The 20,498-nt window shown below is 34.1% G+C and overlaps 1 protein-coding gene across 2 annotated transcripts in view; it reads right to left on the bottom strand.

The window, feature by feature from the left end:
* Positions 1-20,498, bottom strand: part of LOC100377947 (ribosomal protein S6 kinase alpha-3-like) — a 53,897-nt gene that overhangs the window by 23,627 nt on the left and 9,772 nt on the right. Inside the window, exons 1-2 of one of the 2 annotated variants that reach the window (XM_085505065.1) lie at positions 6,906-7,128; positions 3,638-3,760 (exon numbers count right to left, since the gene is read on the bottom strand). In XM_085505065.1, the coding sequence (XP_085361191.1) occupies positions 3,638-3,760; positions 6,906-7,013 (231 nt within the window). In that variant the 5' untranslated portion in view covers positions 7,014-7,128. Of the gene's footprint in view, positions 1-3,637; positions 3,761-6,905; positions 7,129-20,498 lie in introns of those variants that run through there. The other variant, XM_085505064.1, reaches the window with a different exon arrangement.

The following is a 20,498-nucleotide window of genomic DNA, read 5'->3' as shown; positions in this document are numbered from 1 at the left end:
ATAGTCTGGCTTATACTGCACCATGCACACATGAATGCAACATATAAATTCTATCGTACAGAAGCAGACTGCACTATGTTGGACAGTACAACCTGGGCCATCAGTCAATTGATCAGAGCAAGGATTCTCACCAGAAGCAAACACCAGATACAAATACAGTTCCAGTTTGGTTTATGCATATGGCAGAGCACCAGTCGATATAAAGTACAGGCAGGTACATTGTACCAGACAAAAATCCAGAACAGTACAGTAACAGTCTGGTTTATCTATATATATATTGGAGCATCAATTCTATATAAAGTATAGGCAGGTAACAGACTACAGCACAGTACAGTAACAGTCTGGTTTAGTGCATGGATTCTGTACAATAGAGTCAAGTACCAGATCCCAATTCATCAACAGTAGAATTTAAACATAAAGAGCCAGACACAGATACAGACACAGGGGCAGGTTATTTGATGATTACTCAAGTACCAGCTTAGTTGTCACTAGCAACAAGAGCTAATTATCACTCTTCCAATTCATCTTGGATTGGAAGATACTATAAAAGCATAGTACTTGCACTACTGGGTTCAAGAGAGCTATTTTTAAGTAACACAGCCTGAGGGGCACCTTCCATTAACATCACATGCACAGCATTTCTTGATATTACCGTATTACCCCTGGGCAAGCGCCCACCCCCTGTTTTCACAAAAGTTACATGTTGGGGACATCCTCGATTAAACGCCCAGGGTGATTTTTTAGCCAAGAACGGGGTCAACAATAAAGTTTTATTTGTCAAAAACGAACGCGTTCGATTTATTTAAATAGTGTGTTTGTTACGGTAGTTCTCTTTTTGGAGTGTGTGGTGGCCCTGAAAAGGGCCACTTTGTTTGTGTTTTTACGTAAAAACTCATTGGAACTTAACGACGTAAGATGAACCACGCAGCATGTGGCGCACACGTTCTGCTTTCTCTTCATTCACGATGAATCCAATATTGCAACGATCCATACCTTGGTGAGTGGTTTGAAGCACTTAGCCTTGGTTTCAAAACGTAGTATTTCGCTGACTGTGAATCCATAACGGGAGCTAGCACTTTTGAGACATCACGTCGTAAACTTGCTACTTTCTTTCCATCCTTCATCACAGCTATGGCATTACAGTCATGTGGATTATTTTTCTGTCGTTGAAGAAAAAACATTTTGCGATAACCATAATGAGGCATGCCGACGATGGGAACTTGTTGCATCATCGTTATTTTTGTAATTTTGTCACGTGTGTGGGTGCGTGAATAAATCATGTTAATGAGGTCGACCAGAGTTTATTTTCAGTCTGTTTTTTATGTATCGCCATTTGGATATGTTTATGTATTCACAATAGTTTGTAAACATTTCACATCAGTAATAAAAGGTTTATTTGTTTCATAACCCTGTCTGCTATTCTTCAGTAATTACGATGCGATGTATCAATACGTGCGTGAACAAAATTATGCTAATGAGGTCATCGCCATCTTGGATTACAAACGGTAGTTTTTCCCGGCCGTTTCGACTTGCATGCACTGATCACGGTTACTAAAAAAGTAACCGTGCATTGATTACAATACTTACCATACTTTATAGCCAATTTCAGTGAGTAATACAACTTCATTCGCTGACATAAAACAAGTTTTATTCTTGAAATTCGACCCCGTGTCTTAGTGTTCCCACAGTTCTTGACCGAGCGCTCACGTTTATTGAAACCTCGCATAAATCAAGAAATAAGTACGTGTACAAAGTGTACGAAAGCATTCCTTTATTTGACCTTATCATACGATCACAAAAACAACTTTTTAAAATCTTTTTTGGGGTGGTCCTCGGGTAAGCGCCCACCCCCATTTTTTCCCGATTTTGTATGTTCAGGCCGCTGGGCGTGTGCCCGGGGTAATATGGTACACTGGAAAAACTGACAGTGGGAAGGTCAGCGTGTAACTTAGACCCCAGCTGTTCAATCATACAGCCCCATCATCAGGACAATCAACATAAATTTGGGTGATCTTTATGTTCATTACAAAATCATTGAGTACGGAATGCTGACCAGTATATCACTCCACGAGTATCATCACAGTAAAATCATCCTGACAAATATTAAATGACAGTCTCAAACATCTTCTTCTAGTTAGCTGACAACAATATAAAAGAACACTGCTATACTTTATTCTAGCTGAGAGTTTAAAAATAAATTTATATTACCCCGGTAGGAATTTCAAAAACAAGCTGAGGAGATGATCTCTCAGTGAGTTTACTTTTGATATTTCGAGATCTATATACTGATTTATAATTCCTCAGGGACTGGCATCACTGAGTAGTTCGTGAAAACACGATCAAGAGCAGTAATAAAACAGATTCCTTTAAATCCTTTGGGGGGAGGAGGTTTCTGTGCTTTTATGCGAGAAGTATCACTACTTACACAAACCATGAGAGTGTAAGAAAACCATTGTCAACATTGCACAGAGTAAACCTATTCTCATTAGATAAACACACAGAAATATAATTGCTTTTACTTTCTCCGTTGAAGCATTTGATTGTGGCTACAATCGGTCAATTGGGCACCTTACCTCCCCTGAGGCAAAAAAGTCTTCCGAAGTAATAAAAAGTCGCGATGTAAACCTGAATGGGAAAGTTCAACATACAACAATGATGGCTTTGATAATGACAGCTCTACACTGTGGATGTGTTTCTGTTTTACATTCACACGTGCATGCCTGGATTTGTGTGAAATCTACATGTATCAGTATCATTCTAGTAATCCAATCAATCAATGAGAAGGGGGACAGGTACAATGTAGACATTGAGCAAAATTTTGCCAAATCAGAAATTTTTGCTGTAAATGAGCAAAATCCCCTTTATTATCTACAATTATGACATGATAATTTATTCCTAATATTCTTATTTTACGAAGCAGAACATTTTTTTTTAATTACCCATATTTAGGATATGAGATAGTGGTTATCATAGCTATTTTCATCCCCCACCCCCGAATTATAAAATGGTATTATCCCTTAGCATCATAGATTTCTTATCTCAAAAACAGAGTTATTTCCGGTCTAATCAGGTCAGCTTAACTACCATGCAATGAACTTATTTATACACCTGGCAGTTAACACCAGTAAGCAATAACATACTTCACACTGTGTGATAACTAGTACATTCATTAATCAATTAAGAATGAAAAGCAACAGATAAGTTCATGTCTTGCAGTCCCATAAAAATTTCATTGTCATTCCAAGGATATCAAAGAAAGCAATGAAGATTTACTAAGTGATTACTTGGATTAATAAAAACTACTTGTTTATCAGTTTTGCCGGCCAATGAGAATGAAATAATTGAAATTTGTGAGCAAAAATCCCGAGATTTGTGATTCTGTCTGACTAGTCCAAAATTAACAATGGTAATTTGAAAAAAAATTGTGATGTAAATCACTACAGTAAATTACCATAAACACTGACTGCTTCAGGAAATAGCTGCGATTAAAGTGAAACAGATTTACAAGACCCCCCTGCCACCCCTCAATGCATCCACAAAATAGACTGACCCAATCTAATATGACTTGAGTAAGAAACCGTTCAATCCATAACAGGGGTGTTGGCTTTGATGAAAAGAGTAAATAACATTGCTTTACCTTTCCAAATGATCCCTGTCCGAGAACTTTTAATAGTTCAAAATGTGATGGGTCAGCTTTTTCTAATCCTTCTCGTGTGACATCTTTAACTTCAATTTCAGACATATTGTGGTCCCCTTCCTCCTAGAAGACAAAACAAAACTTGTTCAATTGATTAATAATATGTACCAGAACCTGATTCCACAATTGAAACCTTCATCTGGTAAAAACTTGTTTTTCGTGTGTTTTCATGGGAAGACACATACACATAGCCACAGCAACAATTAAGAAAACTGTTACTTGTTAAAAATAATGCTGGTTGATGTTTTCTGAGAAAGTGCTCGAGTTTTTTTAACCTTTTAACCACCAGCTCCCTCTTTTCATCACAAATTCACAAAAATAGTCCTGTTTATAGTCTGCAAGTTTGGCATTATAAAAGAAACTGGTCATTGTATTATTACCAGTTGGAGATGATAGAATATATCAGGACAAGATTTTTAAAACTCAATAAAGAATTGAGATTAAAAGAGAGCTACGCAATTTGCAAATGTAATCAATCTATAATCTGATAAGCTGTGATCAGTAATGGCCCAGGTACATGTAGTTCAGAACCCAACACAATGTGTACTGAAAAATAATTGTGATGAATTGAGTCTGATCATTTACCAGCGTAAGGAGTTGACAAGTAAAAACCCCATTTTATTTTCTGCAAAAATTTTTTTCAACTTATAAGATCAGTTTTCCTCTAATGTTTCCTGAGCCTCAGTCCCACCCTCCTTAATGATGGTCAAACTCTTTCAAATTGGAAGTTACGCAATTTTCTTGTTATACACGTGTTTGTCCATCACTGACTGCTCTTGACAGAAAATAACTTGATTCTATAAACTGCGGAAATATTTGACATTAAGTCAGGTCATGCATCTCTTATTTCACTCTATTCTAGTCTAACCTATTATTGATTACTTGAATAACATGATCAGCAGAGGGTCTGAAAACCTGTAACGTAACCAGTCATACATATATAAAATACAAAATCATGTTACCTAGAAACCTCATTTATTTGCACGTGTCAGTTTTCACAGAAATATACCAACATCAAAGACATGACGAAATGCTGTTATAAAATTTGTGTGTATTGTACCATTACACGTATTTGTACATTTTTTATTTTTGCTGAATCAGATTTATGCTTGAGGTTGCGTAAAGAAAATCTGAAAAGTGATAGAAAAGTGATATTAGCGCAACATTTCAGTCAAAACAAAATGCAGAAACAATTCTCCAGAATTTTACTCGAGTTACAACCAAAAGACATAACAGAATGAGAATCCAGGTAAAAATAACTCCCTCATGTTTTAACTACCATCTGCAGATGTAAATAGAAAAAACATTGTACAATAAGACGCCAGCAGCACACTTAAAGTAGGAATGGTAGACAAATCACTATAAATCTGCCAGCAGTGACGAACACCTTCTATAAATAGTATCACTTGAAAACCAATGTGTGTACATGAGTTATTCGTGTACAGTAGGGTATACTTAATATCCACTGTTGATAGTGTCCAGCAGGAACAGAACAGTCAGAATATGTATATAATAAACATCTTACAGATCAGGCCTGTGTAAATTGACTTTGAACCTGCATTAAAGGGGGGGTTGTTAGTAGTAAACATGTGTTGGCAATCTGTTGTTTCCCAACGGGTAAACTATAAAGGGACATGCACATGGTATTGTCATTTGCCTCAAATTATTTCGAGTAATCAAATGTCTGGTCAGTTGCGGGTGGCCTAATAATTTGGCTGTGGGGGCACTGCCCGCCCCCGTATTCATGAAGTATCAATGTACCAGTATGACCAGTACCGATATGGGTGGGAATATAAAGCTACGTCCGCATGCAGTATTGGAATTCAAATGGCTGCAATGTGTTTGTGTACATGTGATAATAAATCGGTCTCGAAAGAAGTTTTCACATACATGTACATGTTGTATTTCGTAAATCTCACTAAACACGATAGATCAATGTAGAACTTGAATAATTAAACTGAAAAATTAAAAACAAACAAAATAGCACAAAATTCAAATAATTTTAATCATGCATGTTTCATTTCTCAGTATGACGTAATAATAATAATAGGAGTGGCAAACCAAAAGAACCCGTTGGTCACAGTACCTGACCATGAGGTACAACCAACAAGACCTCACACCGATATCCTAGAATCCTTGTTCTACCATGTCACACACTTGAAACCACAACAAGGACATTAGAAACAAAGACGTTTATTGCCATGTTTTTCCAAATCAAAGTAACCTCTCTGAAGGCAAAACTTTTCATGACATAAGCCAAGGGTACGTAACCACTCAATCACTCACTGACCTCAAGTCACACCTGACCTCAATTTAGAAGACCCCAATTAATCAGAATCTTCCAAGGTTCAAGACTACAATTAGAGATAATTTTATGTAGCCTATCTATTTCAAAAAGGATGTGTTTTTTTTCTTTGTGATAAGTTTTTAAAGTTTATGAGGCGATGAAGCCTTGTAGCTGATACCTATTAAATCAAAAGAAGCAGCCTTGTAAAGCAGTCAGGCATGAAGACAATTGAATCAGTTCAGTAAGTTTTCGTTCAATTAAAGCTTCCATTTAAGAAGTTATTATCCAAGGATAAGATATATGGATAAGGTTGAGCAGCCTAGTGATTACAAAAGTGTGTCCACCTTGTTGTCTAAATTGCATGAACCGTATTTTCTTTATTAGGAGTGCATAAGCAGATACAATACATAAATAAACTGTTATTATACACAAGTACAAATAACACAGTGGAAGTCAGGGGAATTTAAAACTCAAAAACGTACATTTAGTACAGTACTGTTTGGTTCACTTAGTGGAAAAGTTGGATCACATGTACCTGCAGATGAGACAATATTTCACTTCTAAATTGTAATAAATGTTATTAACTTCATTCATTATGTTTTTAAACCACATCATAAACATAGTCATATAGTATCACATTCTGTTTTATGGAACTTTAAAATACCAATATGACAAGTCATTACACTTACACCTACTAAGTTAACTATAGAATGGCTGGACTCCATAATAAAACTAGGATACACTCAAAATGCAAAAAGTGTTTAATTGGGAGATTTTTTCTCCAGCGAAAAATCTAAAAGTCAGTCTGTCCGAACCACAGAAAAAAATACCAGAAATAACAGCGAACAGAGAAAAATTTCTAATAGCAAACCACTGAACAGAGCTGGGGAATACATGTTGGTTTGAGAAGACCATACTTACAAAACCCAGTCTGATCATTAGATCCATAATCCGCTGACCCTTCTTTTTACCACCGCGGTCGCTGCCAGAGCTGGAATTTTCTTTCCGAACCATTGCAATTGCGAACATATACGCTAGTTATTAAGTACGGTTTATCCACAAAACACAGAAAAACCCTGGGTCACCTGAGAGGCAATATAGACATGTGTGTGCTGGCAGCGATGTATACAACACTGTGCTCAGCCAAGTAATGCAGTTAGTGGTGACGGCACTGCCGATATATGAATGGAATGTCAAAGGTCGACCTCATCAGTACATCCCTTTTAAGGAACTTAGAGATCTTATAACAGTTTGAGTGGGCGGGGCAGCAAAGCTAGGATAATTACACAGATGAATTATCGACCTTCAAACAGTGACAGCACACACTAGTGGTAAACAAGCTGTTAGCAATAGAGGAAAAAAGTGGTAGCCTCTAGAACCACAGATATTGAAAGAATGTCAGAAAGCACAGGAAGTATTCTTTGAAAGCTGCTTGTGATGATGTCAGAAACAGGTGAATAAATAAATGGGATATTTTTAGAACTCAGCTGGTCTTTTGAAAAATGAAAACAAATGAAGAAGCAGACATCGTGACCAGAATAGACTAAAATTGACAATATTTATTTTAATCTACCCACATTTGGTATTTAACAAAAATCATTGTGAAATGATTGTACTTCACCAAAGTACATGAATGTAACTAAGTGATGTAGATATTGAATATAATGATTTTTTTTTGCTTTTAATAATTCATAATTTTTAGCAAATTTGTGTGGTGTGCCAAGAGGCCTCATCGATGTGCATGTCTTAGAAATCGGTACTCCGAAGAAATGCTGTCCATTGTGAAGAATATTGATTTTTGACGCTTGAGAATTGAACAAATGGTGCACTTAGAAATGAAAGTTAGCCGCCTGAATGACTACAGTGTTTTATTTTGTGTTTCCAAATACTTTTATAATCAATAGTCTGATTGCTTGTCACATTTTTTTCACTAAAACATTTATTTTTTATTTTTTTTCCATTAAAAGCAGACAAGACAGAATTAGCCAAGTTTGTCAAAAATCGGGGCTACAAAAATGTTAGAAAATCTTCCTTATTTGGAAATTGTGTGTCACTTTTACATCAAATTTAAACTCTTTCTTTTGTTTATTTCAGACACAGTGCAATGAGCATGCAATGAAAATAAAATCCAGTCACACAAACTTTGCACAGTGCGAAATAGAATCCTACTCTGAAGACAAATTTAGCACAGAGTGAAACGTTCTTTGTTGCCATTTCTGGTTGTTATCTCTCATCCAATTATTACTATAAGCAGGGGAAAGTTGTCTAATAATATGGTTATCACGAGAATACTGCAAAGTATGCACACAGGCAGTATGGGAATGCATCGACATCGGCTACGCAGCTTTCTCGAAATAACATCATAGTACCCAATTTTCTCATCTATTTAATATTTCCAGCAATCCGACTAAATACGAGTAGCAAAACAGTTTACAATTTCATTAACTACCATGAATCGTTTATTTTCCGCTGCTCAAAATTTCTACGATTTGTTGATTTTATGGCATCCACAAAAGACAAAATTTTGTGAAAGTCACTGTCATAGAACCTCAGAGAAATTTTCGCTGCTACAAAATAACATGATTCTTACTGGCTTGCATAATTTGCAAAAATGTGTCTTGCGCAAAAATGAAGTCTTTTACAGTTTTACAGCATATTTAGTTCAGTTATTTTGAAGTTAATTCAAAGAATTTAATCCAATTTTAGATCATAAGCTACTGTTTCCCTTCACTAAACTGACCTTAGAAGTAACACTCATTTAATCCTCACTCCCATCACCAAGTTGAAATTTTTTTCAATTCTATTATTCGTACGACAAAATAATGCATTATTTAAATTCATAGCAATAAGACGATAACTGACATTAAACTCCTTTTGAAAGTTGTGATTATTTAAATTTTTTCTTGATAGATGTTATATTACTGCTTGTGACATGAACAGAAAATGTCAAATGATGAGGAAAACGTTGAAATGCAATGGGATACAAATTGCTCCTCTTGCTCTCTCCTCCCACAAGATATGTTGGCACACATGTAAATTTCCTTTGTGAACAACGCTGATGCTATTTCCCCTTAACATTAGCTAATTTTACTAGAATAGAAAATTATTCCCAAAGCCAAAATATTTTATGTGAAACTTACATGACGTATAATGTACACCGTAACTTTAAAGCGTCATCTGCACATGAGTCTGATGGCCATAGCGCGTCATTGTTTACAAACAAACATCTATCCATAAGCCTTTGTGTTTTTAGCGTGTATTGCTATTGTCGCTTACCCTCTCGTTTTAAATAATTGATGAATAAACCCGCAAAAAAATAACTTTTGTATAAATTGAACACCACAAACTATAAACTTCTTCAATCTATTGATTGTATCCATATTATTGACTAAAACTTTTTCAGCAGCAGTAACCTTTGACAATTTATATCTAACCTTCCACAACAAAACTAAAAATAATTATTATCCAATTGATAATTATTATTTTAATGTGAAAATTTATTTCTTGGCAACACAAAAGCTTTTTGTAGCAGGCTTGTCATCGCATGTTCAAAAGTTTGACCGCTGTTTAAAATTTTGCGCATTCCCGAGAGCATTTCTTCTGATAATATACTGTATATTAATTGCAGACAAAACTGTAAATAACTTAAATACCTTGGAGATTTGCCAACAATTAATAAGAAAATCGTACAAGTTTGAAAAATTAGAAATGCACTCTTGTTTTTGAGTTTAGTCTGCCAATAGAACAGGCGTGACTACTTGCAATGCATCTAAACAGGAGAATGTGCCAATAATTATTCTCAACAAATCAAAGTAAATGGCTCGTAACTTGAGTAATTAAGATTAAAAAAACACTAAATATTTTGAAAATCCCCCCCCCCCGACAATTTAAGGCATCAGTGAATGCAAGTAAATTTTTTCTTTAATCTATTCCTGAATTTGCATTCTTGCATTTGAGGTTTAACCTTGTCCTTAAGAGGGTCGAACCAACAACATTTTTAGTGTAGATACCAGTATCTTTATTAGAACAGCATGTCCTCGATGAACTAAAACAAGGAGAAGGGGAGGGGGGCATTCAACAACAATCGAAGCATCGGATTATGTAGCCAATAACTTTAATAATTTTTTTTATAAAGCATGGACAGATGTGTACTCTATCAGTTGCCATAGTTTGGGATAATATTGCAAGCCAAGTAGATTAGAACAAACCAGTCATGCCCAAAATACAAGCTTGTTTCCACAGCTGACACAATATCCATTACACAAAAGCAGTATAAAGTTTGTCTAGTCAATTAAAAAAAAAACTGTTCCCAGGGCAGCTGCTACAAGGTACCATCAGGTTCATGGTATTTTTTTTATACAGCAAAATGAAATTTGTGAAGCTAAAATAAAATTTCAGCGAAAACTTGAGGGATGCTCAAATAAGGAAAATAAATTCATATGTGGTATTTTCATTTGTCAAATATGTGTACCTGTATAATTTGTCCTAAGGTATTGACCTGCATATATATATATTTATTTATAGAGTGAAAAAGCCAGCATAGTTGTCAGATTTGAGAATTAAAAATAGAGTGTCAAAACAACTCTGGTCAAGCTACAATGTACAAGGGTCAAGAACCCATATATTGATAAATGCACGGTCTCCTGCTGCGGTCATCTAAAGTACCTTGCATCTCAAATAGCACTTTTATTTGTAACAACCAATACAAATTACCAGCCATGGTGTCAGGGTAGTTTAAATATCTTATGGTGTAATAAAAACAAATATCCCACCAAAAATACTGTAGAATACTTTATTTTCGCTTGGAATTTATTTTCGCTATTTTCGCTGAAGGGATGATTCCGTGAAAATAAAATCCAGCGAATATACTTTTTTTCCTATATTCAACATTAAACTCATCAAAAATCAGTGAAAATAAATTCCATACAAAACGCCCAAAAAGCCTTTTCAGCGAAAATTAATTCCAGCGAAAATAAAGTATTCCACAGTACTAACATTTCCTCACATTTTTGTTATTTATTTTGGAACTTCAGGACCAGATGGACACTATTTTTCACTCAGTGTAATTTTTTGAAAAAAAAAAAAAATGATGCAGTAAATTTGGAATCTTTAAATAGTTTACAACATTTGGGGTTGTGAACATGTGTAATACAAGTAGCAATACATTTATACAATATACCACAATCACTTTGTGAGCAATAAAGACTACTGTAGAAAACTTTATTTTTGCTTGGAAATAATTTTTGCTATTTTTTTCGCTATTACCAGTAGCAATAATATAATGTTGGCAACAAATGTAATGAATACAAATATAGCTTACTCACCAGCAATTAAATACTGTTAAATGTCTAATTTTCACTGGGTTTAAATTTCGCTGATTTACCATTTCAGACATATTCAGTGGGATTTAAATTCATGGTTTTATCATTTAGATAATGTGTTCTATGCTAAATTTTACATATTTACTGGGTTTTAATTTAGCGCATTTTCCAGTCAGCGAAATGAGCAAAATTAAAACCCAGTGAATAATTAACCCTTCTACAGTATGTGGGGGTAGAATTGTTTCATCAGTTTAGAAAGTACAAGACAAGTACCCATCAATATGGAAAGTTCTACAAAGTAAAATATTTTGTATTTTTTTGATGTATTTTGTTCTCCTTATAAGTAGAAACTGAATTTATTCTAGAATTCTATGAATTGTCGCTTGTATTTTCTTTTTACATTTTTGTGAGACAATGTCAAGAGAGTAAGAAACCTAGAAGAAAAAAGTAAAACATGAGGCAAATGTTAAATTGTCATGTCTTGTGAAAACACTGCAGAGACGGATTTAAATTACAATTAATTGTAAACAGTGCCCATATACTACTAAATAATGGATTTCAGGAAATCAGACCCGACTAATGCCAACAAATTACACGACATCATGCAACACTGCAACATTGAACCAGTGATATACAGACTATCATTATATGTGTGACTGGCATTATGTTCCGATGACTGCGTACACTGTGTACACAGTGGTAGAAGAATCCGGCAGCACAGATCAGTAGTCATCCGGAACACAATACCAGATCATCCTGGATATTATTATAAATAGATAAATTGATTCCCATCCTTCCTGTGTTGTTGCCAACTGCGTAAATTGTAAATCAAAATATTGATTTGTTTTTCAAGATAGGATTAATCAGAGAGGATATCAGAATTCTCAGGTCATTATCCTTACAGTGGAGTAACAGGTGAGAGGTCAAACATGGAAGAAACTGTTGAAAGTTTGGGTTTCAATCGACACTTAACTGTGAATAACTATTTTGGTGAGACACTCAAGTTTCACCAGAAACTTAAATGTAAACAATAAAACAATGTTAACATGTCACTTCCATCGTGCATCATCTTTCATCGTTTTAATACAGACGATTTTCTTCCATAAATGCTGCATCATCTATATTCAGAAAGTGATAGTTACTTCTTCCTTCATTTGAAAAAAAAAAATCACAAATCACAAACTTTGATGGGGCAAATCCCCCGTATTATTTTGAATTCTGGCTGAGAGCAGCAGTCATGGTGTTGTTACCAACTGTAATCATTTTCCTATTATGCAACATACCAATACACTGTTTCCATGGCAACTCAGATGATAATTCATTAAACCAAGTTTCACATAGTACAGATTTGATACAGCTTCTCGATAATATCAATCTAGGTACTGTAGATGACTTTATATCACCTGGAATTTATTTTCATGTGTAAGACACTATTTACTGTGTTAGGAATGTTTCTTGTAAATCTTTGACGACTCGCATGATTTACAAGTACCCTCTGCAGTGACGATGTCATGAGAAAATTTCACTACACATGCCACGAGTTTTCCAGTTAAAATTTTGTTCTACAATTGTTTTTTTCTTCGGCTACAGGTCTACAAAATATTTTGTGCCACTAATGGTGCTCAAATGGGTAAAATTTATTAAAACAGTGTCTCTCAAGTATTCTCTCAAATTAGCAAACCATGTAAAAATTTCATCAACAATTTATCAGGTTAAAGTAATACAATTAAATTACAAGTGACAATAAATTCATCTACACTAGTTGTTACTGAGATGGGTTCATTGAATAAATGATCAGTGATTATCAAAGGGAATTCCTAGCATGTCGTTACTGGCTATCACAGTCACCCAATCTCTGACACAACAACCAACAATGCTTCCGCAATATATTCTCATGTCTACTTATTTGTAGGAATTGCAAATATTTTGAATAAAATGTTCACTACTTTGAATTTGATGGAAACCAGACAACATTGTTTTTTTTATCTGGTTTGCTAATTTTATTTGTGGGTTGTTTTCATTGAAAATCATCAAAATTCAACTACGGGTTGCCACATACTCCTGATTCTTTTTCTTCACAGAAAATAAGAATTTGTATGTGTCTTTCAAGAAAGCTTGCGTCATGACCTTGTTGCCATAGCAACAAGTATTTGCATAGATTTTTTTTTTAAGAGTTGTACCATAGACCTTAAGGTCTATGGTTGTACCATGTGTGGATAGGTTAGTGTAAAATGTCAACATCCCCCCCCCCGAGTCCTATTAATGTGAACTCATTAAACATAATACATAATCAGTCAATTTATTCGCTAATCAATATGTAAATGAAGCGAGAAGCAATTAGGCAAAACTGACTAAATTAGGATCACGTAATCTCATAAAATCTTGTAAACTTGCAAATGAGTATTTTAAATGTGATTAACAAATTGTACATTTATATCATCAACTACATTTACTGCTGCAATATGAGAATGTGAGCCTGACCGCAGGGGACCACAAACGGCCGTAATTGTGATGTAATAGTATTCAATGTACATGGCCCCTTTGGCTATTACCTTCAAAACAATCTTAGATGTCAAGCGTTAACAAGATCTAGCGAGAATGTGTCATCCGAACTATCTTTGCTGCGTGGTAACAATTCTTGAAACCAGTCAAGCAAGATAAACCCAAATTTTATTCCGAGTCAAATGTTGTATATGTTGATAAATCAAACTATTTTGCAAAAGATAACAGTGCTGTGAATATTTGTAATTTTTTTGACGTTGATTTTGAAGAAAACAGACAAAAGGCAAAATTTTTTAAGTTTACATTTTCTATATGATGGTTCAAAAGTTAGAAGAAAATATTTAAAAAAAATGTTAGCAAAAATCAAATGGTCCAAATAATAGAAGAATTATGGGAATCTGAATAACTTTGACATTGTGACTAAGCTTGAACTTAATTCGACAGTGGGAACAGAGACATAAAAATGTCACAGGAAATACTAGGATAAACACTGTAGACATTTAGTCAGGTTTTAGAGTTCACCAACATTGCTTAGAGTCTAAGGAACAGTACTGTAATGTGAAGAATTTTTATTGCTGGAAACATTCATGATTCAACGTCTTTAATGAAATTTCATTATTTGTACCGACAAGTCTCTTGTGAGTTAAAGTGGTTGACAGTATCAACACATCATAAGGTTGTTGATTAAATTCACCCATTTGCTAACATTGTTACATTTCATCAGCTTTCATTTAGCAGTCGAGATCGGCTTCTATCTTTTTTGGGGGGAATAAAAAAAACAATCAGGATATTGAACCTCAAATTCCTGCACCAAAGTTTAACATTTCTCAAAATCTTTTCTAAGCCGTAAAATCTATGCAATTTTCTCACTGGAAGCAGTGAAACTAGAAAACTGTTTCCCATAACTTTTTGTATCTTTTAGGTCAACATAAACAAAAAAGGTCCACCAGCATTTTTTCCATATTTTTCAAGTCTAGTAGCTAAAGGGAAATCTATTCCATCAAATATAACAAGTTGAAATATAGAAAAATGCATACAAATATTTAAAATACTATGTGCTAATGTCAGCGAGAGAAATTATAGCATTCTCACAAATACAAAGCTGTTTTTTGAGATGAAGTCACATGACTGGCAAATTACATGTATATATCAGTAGGGGGGGGGGGGAACTTCAACGACCGGCTTGTGAACAGTATTTTTATGTTCATGAAAGACTTTGATGAATAAGATTTATATCAAAACAATTTTCTGATCCACTTAAGAAACAGTATGATTGTGAATAAGAATTCTAGTCCACAATTCAAACTATGTTGAATTGTACTTAATTGCCATCCCATCTCAGTCACCGATAAAATATGACTGGATTTCATGCACACACAAACTTTCCTTTTGACCAGGCTCTAGAGGGCAGCCTGAAATGTGGATAAACACGGGCTAGTACAACGTCTAATGTGAATAAATCTAGTCTTCTCTCTAGGATACAAACAGTGTGGCGTTACTCCCCTAGTGTTTTTGGTTTACCACCATATTGGTCTGACTGTACCACAATCATCCTGACTGACACAGTGAGATTTATTTCCTCCGTGTCATTGCTGACTTTTCAAATCAAATTAATGAGTTGCTGAAAACTAAAAACTTGTGTGCATTGTGTAATTGAATGTTTAATAAGTTATTTATCACAATTTTTGTAAAACAGGTAAGTGATCGGTCAGGTGATCGGTCAGGTGATCGGTCAGGTGATCGATCGATCATAAAAGCTGGAGAATCTTTTTGGTTTTGCCTTACACATTGAAAAGACGCAAGTTTTGAGCATTATTATGCAAATTGATGCTTATTAGTAAATTCATTCACCAATTTCTAGGAAGAACACTGATATATAGTCAATTCTGCAGCGCTATTTTACTAGTAGTTCTAAACTCAGAAAAATCTTCAATAAGCATGTAATGATCCAAAGTTAACCTGTTCACCACCACTTGTCCTTTTCACCACCACTGGAAATTTTTTGTAATCATCCACAAAATAATCCCACTCAAAATTTGTTTCCTGAAATGTCATTGACAAATTGATGATTAAACCCAACCAATTTTGTTTTGCAACCAAGTCATGACATCTTATTAAAATCACTGCCATGTAATTTTGTGGTTTTAAGTGACTTTTTTGTGTAAGACATTCTTTACAGTACCCTTTGAAGACATAATACTGTATAATTAACATGAACATCAAAGAACATGATCAGGAATCCTAGCAACAAAGCTTCAAGAGAAAAAAAAAACGAGCATTATCATTTGTTACCTTAAATTATAAATATTTACGTTGAAATATTCCTATTGTATATAAAAGTAATAAAACATCATCTATTCAACTAAATCAACATCATATGGGGAAGATTTCCTCCACACATGATAACACTTGATAGGTTTCCTTATTTGCATATCAGTGTTTTCTTCAAAAATGTTAACCACTGAGGCAGTAAAAAATATACCGTTAAAGTCCTATTATAAACCGCGGTTTATATTACAATGTATCAATTTAAAAATTGGGATCAAAAGCTCAAGTTCGGGGTGCGGTTTCTATTACGTACATATTGCAATCACTAAATGGGCGTGGTCATTTTTTGTCCACAACACATGCACAAAACAAACAATACACCGTACAATCTCTTGAATAGGCGTCGGGGAAGAGTGAAAGGCCTTATTTTGGTTCTAAAATAGGCGTTACGAAATGTTGAAAAATTACAATAAAAAAAAAATTCTACATGATACAAAAAATACTCAGTATTTTTAATGTAATATGCATTTATTTTTTTTAATTTTCTTGGTAACGAAAAGTATATTCTAACAGAAGTTTCAAATAAAAACACGAATGCACTGCTTAGTAGCAAATGATCACATAACGGTAGCTCGATCCGGCCATGCTGCTGGTCTCAAGTGAATAACTTACTTGTTTTCGAAGTGTTGATATTGGTGATTATTATTTAGTAGTGATTACAATAACGCACGAAAAATAAATTCGTTGAATTGTTATAAAATGCAAGTAAAATTCAACTTAGTTTCCCCGTAAGCGAATGATTTCAGTCACATGTAAACAGCCGATACGATATCCGCCATGCTTTTGAATGCTCACGTGACGTATTATTGACCGGATAGGTCAAGTCGCTAATTAACCAATCAAAATGCTGGATGGTGCCCACGTGTCTAAATTACATAGCTCATTTAAATATGTTAATGACAGTTCAGCGACCTCATGGTGAACGCAACACGGAAGAGATTTACCGATAATGTAGTGCGATCTTTTTCCTTTGATTTCCATGGGAAAACGGCATGATTTTTTTTTTAAATCAAGAAATTATTTGTTTTCGAAAGATAAATTATTCTTCAATGCTCAGTTTAACACTTTTACGGTGATAAAAGCTCATTGTCTAAAACTTACGAAACACAGACGTATTCAGAAAGAGTATTGACAGAGGTCGCCGCCAGAACAAAAGCAGTTTCATTGCCTGTCTGACATCTTATCACCGCTGAACAATAAATAGGTGTGAATATTTTTAGGCATGTTGTCGAAACAAAGAATAGGATTAGGAACAATGCCGTTTTGGAACAGCTGGTTGAAACAATGAAGACAGTCACGGTCTTGTTGAATTGGGGGTGCGGTTAGTAATAGGTACTTTTCAAGTTTTCAATTTTTGTTAAGAACTCTTTAACCCCGAAGCCGGAATTGGGGGTGCGGTTACTATTACGTATGCGGTTTATATTAGGACTTTAACGGTACTAATTTTCCTTTGCATATTATTTGCATAATATTCTAAACAGAAATTGTGATGATTACCCTACTCAAATAACACAATGCACAACATTATTGATTTACAAACTATTATTAATTGTTCATCAACTTATCAATTTGATTTGCAAAGTCAGCAATGGTTATAGTGGAAATGACACTGTGGCAGTCAGAATAAACACTGGCAGATTCACCCCAGTGTGGTACTACAAATTTTATATGATCTGTACGAGTTATTTAAGCAAAAGAACAATTCTAAGGGACAATACAAGCATTATCTTTCTCTCCATGTGGAGAATACTGTACTTGAGATTTCCAACATATTATGGATTAGAGTTCCCCAAATACAATGTACAAACTTTATGCTGCAAAATGATGTCCCATCTTGAAATCCAACTTGAATCATGTGTATTTGAGTACAAAATGAAGATTGCACAGAGAAAGTAGAGCTTATCAGTAAAAAATGTTGTTAAAATACAACTCACAAAAAGAAATGCACAAACTGAATTGGATTTCAATGTACCATGACACATGTTTTTGTCAAGATTTCACCACACCAAAGATGTATCACTTTTTTTTTTAGATTTCAACATAGCAAAGATGCACAGATTTCAATGAATCAAGGATGCATGTATGGCTATTTAAGATTTGAATGTATCAGACACACAAAGTTTTCTAAATTTCAATGTAAAAAGGATGTGCAAGGTTTTTTTAGATTTCTAAGTATCACAAGCATCATTGAGTATCATTGAGACAATTCAAAACAGAGACCATCCATATATGGATATATCGGTCGATGGTAATAAATTCTTCATAAGGAGTAATATATGGATGTGACCTATATCCAAGTATGCATATATGCTGGTTGTAAGAATGAATGAATACATATAAAATACATATACATCATATTAGCATACAGAAATAATAAAGATATGCATACAGAAATTATTGGTAGAGTTAATAATAATTCTGAAGCCAAGTCAGTCAGGATGGTTTCCCTTATCACTCCACCAATTTCACAAAATTAATAGTTTCTCTACTTTATCACAATCCCGAACAAAAAAACATCCCATTCTGTCAGAGTCTGATGCATCCTCCAATTGATAAGCAAAAGCATGCTGATATTTTAGCATGTAAATAAGGGTAAGGATTGACAGCTAGCAAGCCAATCACAGAATGACTTGTGCTGTTCATTTTCACCAAAATCAAAAGGAGCAACTATATGTACTACTACTTTGTATGTTACATTAAAAAAAAAAATGGCCTTAAGTGCTAGTAAACTGTTTAATTTTATTGGGGCAAAGTTCAGAACAAAGAAACAGTTTAAACAATGAGTCACTGTGACCTTTGAAGACATTTTTGCATGGCAAGATATTGTTATGATTTGAATGTTTTTAAGAGAATATGAGAAGAGGCATTTTGTGAAAGTTGGAAATATGGGCTCTCTCTTGGCTATTGTTAACAAACGTTTGTTTCATCGTTAACAATTCCTGGAACAATGTTGGCTTTACACATGCTACAAACGGAGGTGTGTTTCAGTTTAAAAGACACCTAAGAATTTGGTACCGTAAAATCTGTATTAGAAGCTGCATCCCTAATAGAAGTCGCACCCACTCTTAAAATAATTGAGAACAAAAAATTCATCATTTCTCATATGTGTAGATGCTCTAATAAAAGCTGCATCCCCTCTGTTGCATTGTACCATTCTAATACAGATTTTACAGTACCGGTAATGGTCTATATGGAGTTCATTCCCAAAGATTTCACAATACATTCAGATTTAGCAGTAGCTGTAAATTGCATTCCTTTTTAAAAGCACTTTTGAGGAATCGGCATTAAAGTACCAATCTCAACCAACTCTTAATGTGACCTTGACATTTTGAAATGAAATGACTGCAAATTAATTTTTTTTTTTTCAGAGAAGAGGTCACTTTATGTTTAATGAATGGCAAAACTTGCAGACAATACTAAGCTTCAAAATTTGAAGAAAATAATTGGTACATTTATGGACTTTTTTATTTTATTTTTCACAATTCGTACACTTAAACCTTTTACCACCAGACTTCCTCGCCCAAATTATTCTACACTTTTTATTCTTCAATATTTCTTCAAATAACCCTAATTTTCAATTTTTACTAAAAAATCAGCTATTTTGTTCCAATCTTCTGAAGGAAAGTGCGGACTATAAATATGAATATTTTGTGAATTTGTGATAAAAAGCAGAGACTGGTGGTGAAAAAGTTAATGTATCACATACCCATTTATCTCAAATAAAAAAAATGTCATTTATATGGATGTCTGACCATTTTTGTGCAAAAAGTATGTTAGTGACCATATATTGTTATCCGAGTTTTGTGAAAAGCATCAAATGAATCCACATTGTAATATTCAAAGAAATATCATGATTTGTTTCAACCCTTTGAGTACAATTCAACTTTTGGCACCATCTATAAAACCATTTTGTACAGTCTTCTTCTCCCCACATGAAAAGTCAATAAAAATTGACAAACCTTTTGATCAAAAACTAAAATCAATATCTGAAACTGTCTTCATAGTTCAAAAAGATGTTGAAATTTATTTACAATTTTACAAAATATGAAAAACTTTGAACTGAATTTGGGGCTGGAAAAATATCATGCACTCAAAAGATTAATAATACCAAACTACCTAAGAAATTTATTAAATAAATTTAATATTTTTTACTATATTAAGTGTTTTATTACATGATTTAAATTTGGACATCTTCAGGCTTTCAATTGCTTTTAACCCTTTGAGCGTCAAAGTCAACTTTTGTCACCATGACAAGCATAATAAGACCTGCAGTCAGTAGGAAATTACACCCATTTGGTCCAAAATTATCAACAAAATTACCAAAATAAACCTTAAAATAATCACATTGAAATGACGTTTGAAT

This window comes from Saccoglossus kowalevskii, chromosome 11 (assembly GCF_978046115.1).
Source record: "Saccoglossus kowalevskii chromosome 11, keSacKowa6.1, whole genome shotgun sequence".
Classification (NCBI taxonomy): Eukaryota; Metazoa; Hemichordata; class Enteropneusta; family Harrimaniidae; genus Saccoglossus; species Saccoglossus kowalevskii.
This window is presented reverse-complemented; position numbering and strand designations above follow the sequence as displayed.